Source organism: Eptesicus fuscus, chromosome 4, assembly GCF_027574615.1.
Source record: "Eptesicus fuscus isolate TK198812 chromosome 4, DD_ASM_mEF_20220401, whole genome shotgun sequence".
Classification (NCBI taxonomy): Eukaryota; Metazoa; Chordata; class Mammalia; order Chiroptera; family Vespertilionidae; genus Eptesicus; species Eptesicus fuscus.
The window spans coordinates 33,941,632-33,956,905 of NC_072476.1; the positions used below are offsets into that span (position 1 = coordinate 33,941,632).

Below are 15,274 nucleotides of genomic sequence, written 5' to 3' on the forward strand. Positions count from 1 at the left end.
TCACAAAAATGTCCCTGACTTCAATACTTCTTTCTCCAGCCTTAATTCTTAATGAAAGGCTACATAGGTGAATCTCCTGATATTTGAAGAATTCGTTGGTAGTTTTTCTGTGAGCAGCTTCAAGTGCCACCGTCCCAGAACTCTCCACAAGGTTCAGTGCAATTCTGGGATACCCAGCTTTATCCCCATGGCCTGCAGACATTCTTGTGCTGGCCTCCAGGCCCATGAAGGCAAGGCTGGGTTAGCCAGCTTGCAACCTCAATGCCCAGAGAAGACTACTGCTCTCTCCAGTCTCTGAACAGGCTCCAGTTTAACAGAGAGTACACTCCACCAGGGGCCTGATGGGAACTTCCACTGCAGGATGTGTAAAATAAGAGGCTTGGAATTGATGTGATTCTTTGCCAATTTTAACTCTGGGGAATTATACCAGGAAAACAAATTTTAAACAGTAATTTTTATACTTTGATAATTTATTGAAGGCAAGTGGAAAACTTTTCATCTCAATAATATTCATGCAGTGATATACTGACCTTTGTGCCCATTACTATATTACATTTCAGACAGTGTCTCTGACTCATCTTTTCTTTTCTAACCTCCACCTTCTTCATTCCCCATAAACACACTCATGTAACCACCACCAGATTTTACCTTTTGTTTATCTTGGAGGCGATTTTCTTTCATTCTTTTTACAGATTTTTTGAAAAAATCAGTCACACTTTTTGGAAACATAAAAATATTAAATGCTTCAAAAACTGGACCAAGGAATGGAAAGAGTGCTATAAGAAAAAAAGAAAGCACAATGAAAATAAAAAACGTACCGGGAGCAATTATAATTTTCTCCACCGATGAGAAGAGTGAAAGACACCAGGCTTCTCAGCCAGGAGCCAGTCCCTCTATGCCCTTTGCTCAGACTTCCAAGCCCATGGCTGAGCGAGGGCAAGTCCACACATACGCGCCATCATTATAGCAGTGAGATCAGTGGCCCCTCCCCATCTTTTGGATGACTAAAGAAACAGGATTTCATCCCTGAATAGCTTTGCCTTTTATCTAAATCAGAGCAGAGTCTGATTTATTTAATTAATCACACTGTTCAAGAAATAGCATGGACACAGTGGAACACTAGACACTAAAATGTCAACAATTATTGCATCTGAGAGTTTAATTATAGGTGAGTCTTGTTTCTTCTTTGTCTTTTAAAACAATTCTGAAATTTTTATTAAAAATGTGCATTGTATAATAATATAAATATTAACAAAAGTATATTTTAAAAAATGAATTTGTAGCTAGGATAGAAATAATACAGAGTCTTTCAACCATAATGGAATGAAATTAGAAATTAATAACAAAGAAAATTGGGAAACTCATTACTATGCGAAAATTTAAAAATACCCTTCTAAATAATCCATGGGTCCTACAAGAAATCAAAAGGGCAATTAGGAAATACTTTGAGATAAATAAAAATGAAGAGAAAGCATGCCAAAATTTATGGATGTAGCAAAAGCAGCGCTCAGAGAGAAATTTATAGCTATAAATGACTACATTTAAAGAGAACAGAGATCTCAAATCAATAATCAAACTTTCCTCCTTAACACACTGTAAAAAAAAAAGCAAAAAAAAACCAAAAGGAAGCAATGATACAGATAAGAAACTAATACAATCCTATCTAATAAAAGAGTAATATGCAAATTAACCACACCTTTGCTACGCCCACAAGCCACACCCACCAGCCAATTAGGAGCGAGTATGCAAATTAACCCAACCAAGATGGCTGTGGCCACGGAGAGTGCAGGAGGCTTGGGTTTCCCAGGCAATGGAGGAAGCCAAGCTTCCGCAGCCCTGGCCTGCCTTGGCCTCCGTTTAAGGCTACAAAGTTTCAATTATAGAAGATAAATAAATCCTAGACCCCAGGGCCTCCACTTGGGTCGCCGGGGGGTATGGCCAGCCTGCAAACCACCACAGGCCCCTCACCCAGGCCGCCCATGCCCCAAGGGAACCCCCACCCTGATCTGGGACACCCTTCAGGGCAAACCAGCTGGCCCCCACCCATGCACCAGGCCTCTATCCTATCTAATCCTATTTAATAAAAGAATAATATGCAAATCAACTATCACTCCAACACACAAGATGGCTGCCCCCATGTGGACACAAGATGGCCACCACAATATGGCCAGCAGGGGAGGGCAGTTGGGAGGGACCAGGCCTGCAAGAGAGGGCAGTTGGGGGCAATCAAGCCTGCAGGGGAGGGCAGTTAGGGGTGACCAGGCCAGCAGAGGAGGGAAGTTGGGGGCTACCGGGCCTGCAGGGAAGGGCAGTTGGGGTGGGGGGGACCCAGGCCTGCAGGGGAGGGCAGTTAGGGGTGACCAGGCCTTCAGGGGAGGGCAGTTAGGGGCAAACAGGCTGGCAGGGGAGCAGTTAGGCATCAATCAGGCTGGCAGGGGAGTGGTTAGGGGGTGATCAGGCTGGCAGGCAAAAGCAGTTAGGGGCAATCAGGAAGGCAGGCAGGCAGGCGAGCAGTTGGGAGCCAACAGTCCTGTATTGTGAGGGGGATCCCAGATTGGAGAGGGTGCAGGCTGGGCTGAGGGACACCCCCGCCCCGTGCACGAATTTCATGCACCGGGCCTCTAGTAAAGAATAAAAAACAATAGAGAAGATTAATGTAATCAAAAGTTGATTCTTTGAAGACATTTAGATAAATTGACCAAGGAGGGAAAAATAGATTCAAATTTCTGGCATCAGAAATGAAAAAGGGGAGATTATTACTGACATTAAAAAATTAAAAAACTATAAGGGGATATTATAAACAACTGTATGCCAATAAATAAGATAACTTAGATAAAATAGACAAATTTCTAGAAAGACACAACTATAGAAACTGACTCAAAAAGAAACAGATATGACCTGGCCAGTTTTTCTCAGCAGTTAGTGCGTTGGCCCTCGGACCAAAGGCTAATGGGTTTGATTCCTGGTCAAGGGCATGTACCTCAATTGCAGGTTCAATCCCTGGCCCAAGTGTTAACTATTTATGACATATTTCATAATGGATCTTTTTTGTTTGTGTGTGTGACAATGGATCTTATACATGATACCAAAACCTCAGGCAATAAAAGAAAAAATACATAAATTGTAGATCATCAAAATGAAAAATTTTGTGCTCTAAAGAACTCTATCAAGAAAAAAGACACCTACAGAATAGGAGAAAAATTCTAAACTCACATATCTACTAAGGAATTTTTATCTAGAATATATAAAGAATTCTTACAACTCAACAACAAAAAGACAACTCAAATGTAAATGGGCAAAGCATTTGAATAGAAATTTATGTAAAGAAGATACAAAGATGGCCAACAAATTATCAAAAGTTGCTCAACATCATTAGTCATTAGAGAAATGCAAATAAAAACCACAATGAGATATCACTTCATACCCACTAGAATGGCCATAAGAAAAAAGATAGAAAAATATCAACCAAGTGTTGGTGAGGATGTGGAGAAATTCAAACCTTCATACATTACTGATGGGAATGTAAAATGGTGTCATCACTGTAGAATAAAGTTTAGCAGTTTATCAAGGGATAAGGTAAACACAGATTAATATAGTATTTAGCAATTCCACCCCTTAGTGGAAGAATTAAAACCAAATGAAACCTCCCAAAATTGAAATAGGTAATCACAAAAAAGTGTACAGAATTTTTACAGCAGCATTATTCACAATAGCCAAAAGGTAGAAACAACCCAAATGCTCATTAACTGATGAATGAATAGACATAATGTTCATACAATAGAATATTATTGGGTCATAATAAATATATAAAGTACTGATACATACTACAACCTTGAAGACACTATACTAAATTTTTAAAAGTCAGCAACAAAAGGCCACATATGTGATTCTATTTAATGAAGTGTCCAGCATAGGCAAATTTACAGACAGAAAGTAGATTAGAGGTTGCTTTGAGCTAAGGGGAGTAGAATGATAATGTTAAAAAGTGCCATATATCTAAGTTGACAAAAATCCTATATAATAAAACCCTAAAATGCAAATTGACCAAACAGCACAATGACCCATCACTATGACGTGCACTGACCACCAGGGGGCAGACACTCAACACAGGAGCTGCCCCCTGGTGGTCAGTGCCCTCCCACAGGGGGGAGCACCGCTCAGCCAGAAGCCAGGCTCACAGCTGGCAAGTGCAGCGGCAGTGGCGGGAGCCTCTTCCACCTCTGCAGCAGGCGGACATCCCCTGAGGGGTCCCGGACTGTGAGAGGGCACAGGCTGGGCTGGGGGACTCCCCCCAGTGCACTAATGTCATGCACTGGGCCTCTATTGTTCTAGGTAATATAATGATGGCTGCACATATCTTTGAATGTACTAAAAACGATCTTTACATTTCATTGAGTTATAATTGACATAGTTTAAGGTATATAGCATAGTGATTTGATATACATTTATTGTGGAATAATTACCATAATAAGTTTAGTTAACATAAATCACCATACATAGTTAAAAATATTTTTCTTTCTGTGTAATTAAAACTTTAAGATTCTACACTCTTGTTTATCTTATAACTGAGAGTTTGTATCTTTTGAGCACCTTAAACTAAAACCCCCAGCCTCAAACTCTGCCTCTGATAACCACAAATCATTTCTTGTTTCCTCTGAGTTTGGGTATTTTTTTAGATTCCACATATAAGTGAGATCATACAGTATTTGTCTTTCTCTGTCTGACTTATTTTACTTAACATAATGCCTTCAAAGTTCATCCATCTTGTTGCAAATGGCAAGATTTTCTTCCTTTTTATGGCTGAATAATAATCCATTCTATCTATCTATCTATCTATCTATCATCTATCATATATCTATCTATGCCACATGTTTTATCCATTTATCTGTTGACAGACATTAGGTTATAAAAATGATAGAATTATACAATTTAAATGGATGAATTATATAGTATGTGAATAATATCTCAAATGAGCTGAGAGAGAGAGAGAAAAGAGGTGGAGAAAGGAGGGAGGAAATGAAAGAGAAAGAAAAAAATACAGTAGTCCACGTACTTAGGCAGAAAATGAATGGATCAAGGAAATTAAATTTTAAGAGCTTCTTGATATTTTCCACAAAGGGATCTTGTGGGTTGTTGAGGGAATCGATGTTCACTCCAAATGATGTGCCAGTAATCACATCCATGCTGTAGGCCCCAAAGATGCTGAGTAGAGAAATAAAGACATAGAAAATTAAAATCAGCACCTCCTTACTATCCTTATCCAACACGTACAATAGGAAGAACATGTAAATTCATATACCCAGACAAAGAGCCACACAACTGTGAAAACCATCTGCTGGATCATGTAAAGAATCTATACTCCTGTCACAGTCAATCATGAGGTGTTTATCAGATGCCAGTGATAAAGCTGGCCCTGTGCTGGGATATGGGGACACCAAGGCAAGTTTGACCCACCTATGAGCAATAGGAGATCAGTCAGTGGGATGGAGACTCAAAATCAGACAAATTACAGTAGTGCGTTTTGAGTCTGGACAATAGTATCCATACTGTGCTTGAGCAGGACAAAGGATAGGTAATGACTCCTCCTAGTGGAGTCAAGAAAGGTGACATTGACCTGGGTCTTGCCTCACCACAGTGTCTATACTCAGAGCTGATTCTACTTCAGCACATTACAGAACAGCAGCATCCTGGTCTGAGTTGCCAGGAATGCCATCGCTCCTTCTCTGCACTCCTGCTAAAGCTCCTGAAAGACCCCCTCTCCTCAAGTCCAGTGATCTCAAGTTGCCTTTAGGGCACATTCATTTCTGTAAAATGTAAGAACTAAGAATGTTTCTGGTTTAAGAAATAATTTTTAAAATCACCCCAAAATCAATTTGGTGGAATCCCATAGGTAAGTGATCATATGTCCTCAGTTTCCCCAGATCAGTCCCACTTGACCGGTGTTGTTCCTGCATAGTTAAACATATCTTACTTTAGACAATAAATGACATGTTCACCTTACCCATAGTCTATACAAGACCGTCTTTAATTTGAGACTAAAGACAGGAGAAGTGGTGGTAAGGTTTAATATTTCATATTTTGCTGGTATCCTCGCCAAAATCATGACGTTGTTCCAAGTTCCACACTGTAACTTCCCAGCCCCACCCACTGCTCACTAATACATACCAGTGCCTTCCCCTGCCAGTATTTCACATTCTCTACACTGAAAACTTTGGTACAATCACGTTTCTACTCTCTAAACTATGTATTTTTGTCTTCAAGAATATCCAAGGTGACAACTAAGCAGACAGATTAATCCTGGTTCATGTGCACAGGAGAAGATCTTTCTCTCCTGGCTGCCCTGCCTTTTTGGAGGAGCCACATCCTCTTGGGTAGCCCATTGGAGTTCTAACACCACACACCCACTTCTGTCTGGTCATTATAGTAATTCAGTGGGAATTCGGCTCTGGCAGGCGGCTGGGGGGTCTTGGAGCAGAGCTCAGAATCCCAGCAGCCGGCCTCCTACTTACTCTTTCAAGGTGATGGGCTTGCCTTTCTCTGCTTCCTTCCTCAGGTTGCTCACCAGCCCATCTGCATACTGGCCAATGATGGGGAACATCTAGACACAAAATACAACACCATCCAAAGTTAAATATGAAGACTCAAGACCTAGCTTTCTCAAGCATGGAGTAGTAAGTGATATCTTATAATGATTCTTATAATGTCACTTCTAGGACATAAAGATAAAAGGCCATTATTAGGAAGCTCAAATTCAGCAGGCTACCCTTGGAAAGAAACTATCTTACTTTCTACCTGTCCCCAGATGTATTATTTAAGTTTCAAATTAAGTATCCTCTTATACTCTTACCTCCTTGAGCTTTCCACTGGTGAAGGTTGGAGACAGCAATGTTCGAAGTCTCTTCCAAGTTTCATCCTCAGATATAGAGATGGCACTTTTCATAAATCCCACTGCAGGAAAAGCCTAGAGTTAAAAGCAAAAGACATTTTGCCCTGAATAAGTTTGGAGTTCTCAGCAGTTGAAGAAAATTTGTTAAATGGGCATCAATTATTCAACAAATATTTAGTGACTGTCTACTTCAGGCGTCCTCAAACTACGGCCCGCGGGCCACATGCGGCCCACCGAGGACATTTATCTGGCCCGCCGGGTGTTTTTGCCGTTTTGTTTTTTTACTTCAAAATAAGATATGTGCAGTGTGCATAGGAATTTGTTCATAGTTTTTTTAAAAAACTATAGTCCGGACCTCCTATGGTCTGAGGGACAGTGAACTGGCCCCCTGTTTAAAAAGTTTGAGGACCCCTGGTTAGTATGCTAGATACTCAATAAATACTTATCCCCAATGCCTAGCATCTCATGAAGGTGCAGGAGACATCCAGCCACCTGATGGTTTCCAGCCTTTATTCTAATCATATTTTTCAGTGCAAATTGCCCATGTTTTAGAGAAACTGCTTTTTCAGGGGAATAAATAGGAATAAGTCCTAGTATATCCTACAGGGCTGTGCAGAACAGAAAGGGATTCTTGACTGATAGCCAGATAGCTTTGGCAAATTGTATATTGCCTCAGACCAGTTGTCTTTTACTTATATATACAACATAAGCAACCTGAAAAAAAGAATGTCTTGATATGGTGATTTTTTAAAAAAAGTAGTTAATACTTAAAAAATTATGAATCTATTTGTTATTATTAAAAATAATAAAATTACATGGAAATCCTTATATTTTTCTACCAGCGATAGAAGAAGGAAAAGGAAGAGATAATTCTATTTCTCAGGCTGGGACTGACCTATCAAACCACCCTCCTTGAGACTTTCTTCCATATTTTAACACTATGTTTTGTTTTAAAATGTATATCTCCATTATGCATTCATGATAAAAAAAAAACACACCAAAAAACTCGCCAACTAGGAAGAGAAAGTTTCTCAACTTGAAAAGAACATCTACAGCTAGCATCACATCCTACCTAATAATAGACAAATATGCAAATTGACTGTACCTTTGCTATGCCCATGATTGGCCAGGAGGTGCAGGGGGGCAGGACTCGGGGGGGCCGGGGGAGCCGATTGGGCCGCTGGCAACGCAAGCTCAGCGTCTGCGCCATGGCTGTGCTGCGGCACAGAAGGGGCCTCTGGGGCAGCGAGCTCACGTCCCACCGCGGACCATCAAAAGCGAGGGAGCTGGGTGCCTGTCCACTCTGGCACCAGGCCTTTCAGAAGCCTCTGCTGCGCTGCCGCGCTGGAGGCTTCTGAAAGGCCTGGTGCACCAGCGGACAGACACCCAGATCCCTCATGATCGAAAGCGAAAGCGTGTAGGGGACCCTACACGTGCATGATTTAATCATGCACTGGGCCTCTAGTTTACTAATGAAAGCCTGAAGTAACATCACTAAGATGGCAACGTCAGAGACTCCAGCTTCTGTTGTCCCACAAAGAACAATGAGACAGCTATCCACACACAAAAATAGGTCTAAGAGAGTTCAGTAGGTCACTCAAGCATCTTCAGCCACAGAGTTGAGAAAAAAACAAAACACAACAACCCTGAGAATAACTGAACAAAATGGATAGGGAGAATAGTTTCATTTTGCCTGCATGTCATCCCCCAGGCCAGCACTGATTGGGGCCAGGAGGGAACTCGCCAGCCTGAGAGACTTGCCCTTGCTGCGGAAGGAACAACAGGGTAAGTGCCAATTTTCTCTAACCTTTCAGGGCACTGTACAAATGGCCTGCTTTGGTTTCACTATGCCCACTCCACGGGCATAGATGACAAATCTAGTGACAGCAAAGAAGAAGAGTAAGAACTGCTAGTGCAGTCATTTGTCAGAAGCTATCATGATTTCCCATGTCCTGCTCTGCAGAAGACCCCACCAGACCTCAACAGCTGCTGAGGAAACCAGTAGCCAGCACAGCTACTGTGAACACCCTGCTGGTTTTGCTGCTGTTAGTTCCACAGGTTTTCACGCTTGCAGATTCTAGCATCCTGAGCCCTGTCTTACCACCCTCCACACTCACTAGAGCTGCCCCGAGTTGTGCTACCACCCTGTCATGGGATCTACTCCAGCAGCCAACACTGGTGTATGTGGCAGCAGCCCAGTTCCCTGCAGCTGTTCAGTGAGTGCTCAGTATCAGGGTGGCTGCCTGAAGGTCCAAACCATGCACCTGTGGAGAGATAGCAAACCCAACCTCCCTTGTAATCTGCTCCAACCCAGCCACTCCTAAATAGGACCTGCCCTTGTTTCCAACAAGTCCTACAGTCCACTTCTTCTCAAGATACACATTGCTAGGGGACTTGGCAGGTCAGAACCTGTCCCTCCTGCCTGCTAGTACATGACACCAAGCTCGGACAACAATCTTTTTGGCCAGTTCAAGCCTCCACCAGAAACATTAACTTTGTTTCACAGGTAAATGAGCCTCACAAGCTTGTGAGGTATGTGCCGAGGATCTGGGATCCAGGTGGGTGTGCAGGTGGGGCTGCTTTAGGTCTAACTATAATGAGACATGCACAGATATAGTTGTTTAGGAAAACAATACAAGGGCCAGTAAGAGAGGAGGCCCTGTATTTTTGTGCTGGCCTCCTCTTCCTGCTTTCCTTCCCTCTGCCATTTCCCGCTCTGCAGCCCAAGAGAGTCGACTTCTAGGGCAAGTCTGCCAGACACTCCCCCGAGCTGGGCATAAGCTGGTTCCTGGATCCTTCCCTTAGGAGGAGTTGTGTGTGTGTGTGTGTGTGGGGGGGGGGGGGGTTGGAGGGGGCAGGTGATGGATGAGTTACAGCAAATAGACACCCATAGGGGAAAAAAATAACCTCGACCTACAGTTCACACCTCACACAAAAATTAGAACAAGATGGATCATATACTTAAATGTACAACATAAACCTATATAATATTTAGAGAAATAGAAGAAAATCTTTGGGGCCTAGGGCTATGAGAAGAGTTTTTGGACTTGGGCACAAAAAGCCCAACCCATAAAAGGAAAAATTGATAAATTGGCTTCATCAATTAAAAAAAAAAAAAGTTTGCACTGCTAAGGACTCTCATAAAGGAAAAGACAAGCTACACACTGTGACTATAAAAGAGTAATAAGAGGAAGACTTATGATGATAGAACAGTTCTATCTTCATTGTGGTGGTAGTTACACAAATCTATATATATGATAAAATTTTATAAGCAGCACACACACAAATGAGTGCAGATAAAACTGTTGAAATCTGAATAAGCTCTGTGGATAGTACCAATGTGAAATATCTGTTCTGAATTGTGCTATAGTTATATAAGACATTACTTTTGGGAGAAGCAGAATTAAGTGTACATGACATGGGACCTACATGGATATATTTTTGACAACTTTCTGTTTATCATTTTTTCAATATTAAAAATAAATAACAATTTAGTTTTAAAAGGAATGAATACCTACCCGCCGATTTGTGAAGACAGAATAACATTCTTTTACTAGGATTGTTTTGATCATGTCTGGATCCGTGATCGCCAACACAGGCTGCCGACCATCATAGAACCTATGTTGGGAAAAAAGAGCTGATTAAAATGAACAAGACAGCCCAGTTGGTGTGACTCAGTGGTTGAGTGTCAATCTCTGAATCATGAGGTCACAGTTCAATTCCTGGTCAGGACACATGCCCAGGTTGCGGACTCGATACCCAGTAGGATACGTGCAGGAGGCAGTCGATCAATGATGTTTCTATTTTTCTCTCCCTCTCCCTTCCTCCCTAAAATCAATGAAGATATATTTTAAACAATAAAGTGAACAAGCCAGTTTCTGCAGCTGGAGCCACTCCTGGAAGTCTAGACTTTCATTCTGATGCTACATAATCCACATTCCTAGAGACCATTGTTAGAAATAACAGAAAATTTAAATTCAGGTGGTTTTTTTTAATTGTTTTTAAAGTATTACATATGTTTCCTTTTTCCTTGATTGAGCCCCACCACCACCACTCCCACCCCCGAGGACAAGTCTCCACCGCCCCAGTGTCTATGTCCATATTATGCTAATATGCATGCATACAAGTCCTTTGGTTGATCTCTAATCCCCCCCTCATTGTTGTTTTGAATTGCATCTCTCAGATAATTAGTGACTTTGAGTACGTTTCCATATGTCTCTTGGCCTTCTGTATGTCTTCTTTCGAAAAGTTATCTATTTCGGTCCGTTGCCCATTTTTTTATTTGATTGTTTATCTTCCTTTTGTTAAGTTGTATGAGTTCTCTGTAAATTTTGGAGATTAAACCCTTATTGGAGATAACATTGCAAATATGTTCTCCCATGCAGTGGGCTTTCTTGTTGTTTTGTTGATGGTTTCTTTTGCTGTGTAGGAGCTTTTTATTTTGATGTAGTCCTATTTGTTTATTTTCTCCTTAGTTTCCATTGCCCTAGGAGCTATATTGGTAAAGACACTGCTACGACATATGTCTGATATTTTGCTACCTATGGAGTCTTCTAAGATTTTTCTGGTTTCCCACCTTACATTTAAGCCCTTTAGCCATTTTGAGTTTGTTTTTGTGTATGGTGAAGATTAGTGACCTAGTTTTTTTTTTTTTTTTTTGCATGTAACTGACCAAATTTCCCAGCACCATTTGTTGAAGAGACTGTCTTGACTCCATTGTATGCTCTTGCCTCCTTTGTCAAATATTAATTGAGCATAATGGGTTGGGTCAATTTTTGGGTTCTTTGTTCTGTTCCATTGGTCTATATGTCTGTTCTTGTGTCAGTACCAGGAAGTTTTGAGAACAGTGGCTTTGCAATATAGCTTGATATCTGGTATTGTGATCCCTTCTTCTTTCTCAAGATTGCTGTGGCTATTCGGGGTCTTTTTTTTATTCAGATGAATTTTTGGAGAGTTTGTTCTAGGTCTTTGAAATATACCATTGGTATTTTAATGGGGATTGCATTGAATCTGTAGATTGCTTTGGGTAGTATGGACATTTTAATGATGTTGATTCTACCAATCCATGAATATGGTATGTTCTTCCATTTGTTTATGTCTTCTTCTATATCTTTTTTTCAATGTCCTGTAGTTTTCTGAGTACAGGTCTTTTACCTCAGTTAAGTTTATTCCTAGGTATCTTAATTTTTTTGGTGTAATGGTAAATGAGATTGTTTTTTTAGTTTCTCTTTCTGTGAGTTCATTTTTGGTGTATAAAAAGGCCACAGATTTCTGGGTGTTAATTTTGTATCCTGCTACATTGCCGAATTCATTTATTCAGGTAGTGTTTATGTGGGAATTTCCCATAACAGTCTTTATAATTTTTTTATGTTTCAAATATTTCATTATCAAAAAGAAAGTTAGGTTAGTAAATAGATGAAGGCCAGTAAATTATCCGAGTGGGAACAGCCACTGCAGCTGGCCGAGACCACTTTGCAAAATCCTACATCTTTTCAAAGTCAGTAGAATAGAGTAGATAAAGCAATACTTATATAAACTAAACCTCTATTGAGAAGTCTTGGCTTAAACATTTTTTAAAACCCAAACTCCATATGCATGGAGGAAGTAAAAACAAAGCTGAGCAGATATGGTTTTCCATTCTGTTTACCAAGACCCATGGCCCTTTTTCAAAAGGATATAACAAATGCAAATTTAAAATGAAAAATTTTGGGGTTTTAATTAATAGTCAATCATATGGGTAAGGGATTATGATAGACATTTATGAGGATAGTTTAGAAGGGTCTCTGCCCTGGCCAGGTGGCTCATTGGTTGGCCTGGTGACTCGGTTGGAGTGTTGTCCTCTACAACAAAAGGTTGTGGGTTTGATCCCTGGTCAGGACAATGTTTCTCTCTAATCTCTCTTTCTCTCTCTCTCTCTCTCTCTCTCTCTCTCTCTCTCTCTCTCTTTCTCTCTCTCTTTTCCTCCCTCCCTCCCTCTCTCCCTCTTTCTCCTTTAAAATCAATAAAAACATATTAGGATTTTTTTTAATTTTGAAAAAAGAAAGGTCTGAAATAATGCATTTCATTCAATTAAAGGAGACCTAAGGGAAGAAAAATAGAGAAGAGGGGAATAATGAGATACTGGACAGAAGTGACACCAGGAGTCCCTAGGCCATTAAAGTCTTGGGAGTATGATAACCTGCAACTCCCCATCTTGATTCAGAATGCAGACCTGGACAGCTGGTGACATCTGGGGTCCTGGTAGGACAAGCCTCCAAAAGCTTTACAGTAGGTGGCTTTATCCCAAGAGGCTCTGGGCTGAGATTGTCCTGCATGCCACGGGGCCCCCAATCAAAACTACAAGTCAATCCAAAGGGATTTTCCTCAATACTCACCCCCACATGTTTCCATACTTTTTGAAACAGTCCATGTCAAAAGCCCCAAAACCCTGTAAGGAGAAACAAAATTAGATTATTAACCTAATTGTACTGAACTCTACTTCTAACTGGGACCAATATTACTCAAATACCTTGAAATTAGGCTTACTGTCTTACACAGGCAGATAGAAGCAAACTCTTATTCAGATGTGTCTTGGAGAACAGAGAGAAAAGGGAGATGTTTGAAACACAGAATTGGAAATCACACTTGAATTTTCTCCAAGTAGTGTTGACACTTGACTTACCCTTATCTATGATACTTAGTAACTCCTTGTCTTTTTAAAGGGTTTTTGTTGTGAATGTGTTATCTCTAAAATCTCATAACCCCAGAATTATTACCTCCATAGACACTCCAGAAGTGAAGCTGAGGGAGAATAAGAGTGACTTGCACTCTCTTTGACCTCCTGGTCAAGCATCCTTTTCATTTATCTCATGAGTCTTAGCAGAATTAGGAAGTTTAAGACACCAGTGACCACTTTTAGTCTAGCAGGTTTAGTCTAGATGTCTAAGGCATCTTTGTTGAGTGAGAAGTGAGTGAGTGAGTGAATGAATGACCAAGTGACTCGCTTTCCAGTTTTCTACCTCAACACAGAAAAGATTGGTAAATGTCACCACTCCAGAAGGACAGAGCAAATTAAAACACTTTCTCTGTGTTTTCACTTCTGTAATTAAAAACACACATCTTCATGTTGCTAAGTTTCAGATATTTGATATTTTAATTATGCAAAGGAAGGCCCCAGAAATGTGGGTCTTGGGGTATATCCATAAGGAGTTGATCTGGGGAAGGTAGATAGGAAATTATTGCCTTTTCAGTAGGGAAAGTTCTTAGACTAATAAAGGCATTAAGACCTCACCTGGGAGAATGAGCATTTGAGAATCAAGCCTCTCTCTTTCAGGAAAGAAAATCTGAGGCAGAGAGCAGCCTGCACAGAAGACTCTACCTGCTGGCCTAATAAGCATGAGCTCATAACTTTCCGTCTTAGGGTCAGGCCCTGGGTAAAGCATTAGGGCTGCATTAATCACAAATGCTCTGCCAAAATTAACAGTCCATGTGTCACCTAGGACATTCCATTCAGTTAATTTTTTAAAGTATATTTTTATTGATTTCAGAGAGGAAGAGAGAGGGAGAGATAGAAACATCAATGATGAGAATCATTGATTGGCTGCCTCCTGCACGCTCCCTACTGGGGATCAAGCCCACAACCCTGGCTTGTGCCCTTGTTCAGAATGGAACCCGGGACACTTCAGTCCACAGGCCAATGCTCTATTCACTAAGCCAAACAGCTAGGGCCATTCAGTTCATTTAATTTTAAAATAATTTCGTCAAATCATCTCCTTTCTAATAAAGAGGGAATATGCTAATTGACCCTCATGCCATCACAAAGATGGTGGTGCCCACAGCCAATAAGGAGGGAATATGCTAATTGACTGTCACACCCTCAAAGATGGCGATGCCCACAGCCAATAAGGAGGGAATATGCTAATTGACTGCCACACCCTCAAAGATGGAGGTGTTCACAGCCACAAGATGGCAGCGCTCAGTCCCCTCAGCCCTGCTCTCTCGCCTGCCTCCAGAGTCCCTCAGTTCCCTTAGCCCCCCAGGGCCAGCCCAAGGCACAGGCAAGCCTCAGATGGTGGCTTCCCAGCCACCCAGGGCCACCTGAAGCTCAGGTAGCCAGGGCTGGCCAAGGCTTGTGCTACTGGCAGTGGCAGCAGCAGAGGTATGATGGGGACATCACCTTCTCCTGATCGCCAAGTCGACTCCCACCCCTGAGGGCTCCCAGACTGTGAGAGGGGGCAGGCTGAGCTGAGGGACCCCCCCTCCAGTGCATGAATTTTCATGCACCTGGCCTCTAGTTTCATATAACTCTGCTTTTGGTTTAGTTTAAAACAACAACAACAAAAAAAAACAACCCACACAATTCACTTAGAGGTTAAATATCTGAAGTCGAAGGACAAACACCATCTTGTC

General features: G+C 41.3%; 1 protein-coding gene across 1 annotated transcript in view; it reads right to left on the reverse strand.

The window, feature by feature from the left end:
- LOC103286224 (cytochrome P450 3A12-like) overlaps positions 1-15,274 on the reverse strand; it is a 35,678-nt gene that overhangs the window by 17,361 nt on the left and 3,043 nt on the right. Inside the window, exons 3-8 of the mRNA XM_054714916.1 lie at positions 13,261-13,313; positions 10,405-10,504; positions 6,848-6,961; positions 6,510-6,598; positions 5,054-5,202; positions 649-776 (exon numbers count right to left, since the gene is read on the reverse strand). Of these exons, the coding sequence (XP_054570891.1) occupies positions 649-776; positions 5,054-5,202; positions 6,510-6,598; positions 6,848-6,961; positions 10,405-10,504; positions 13,261-13,313 (633 nt within the window). The remainder of the gene's footprint in view (positions 1-648; positions 777-5,053; positions 5,203-6,509; positions 6,599-6,847; positions 6,962-10,404; positions 10,505-13,260; positions 13,314-15,274) is intronic.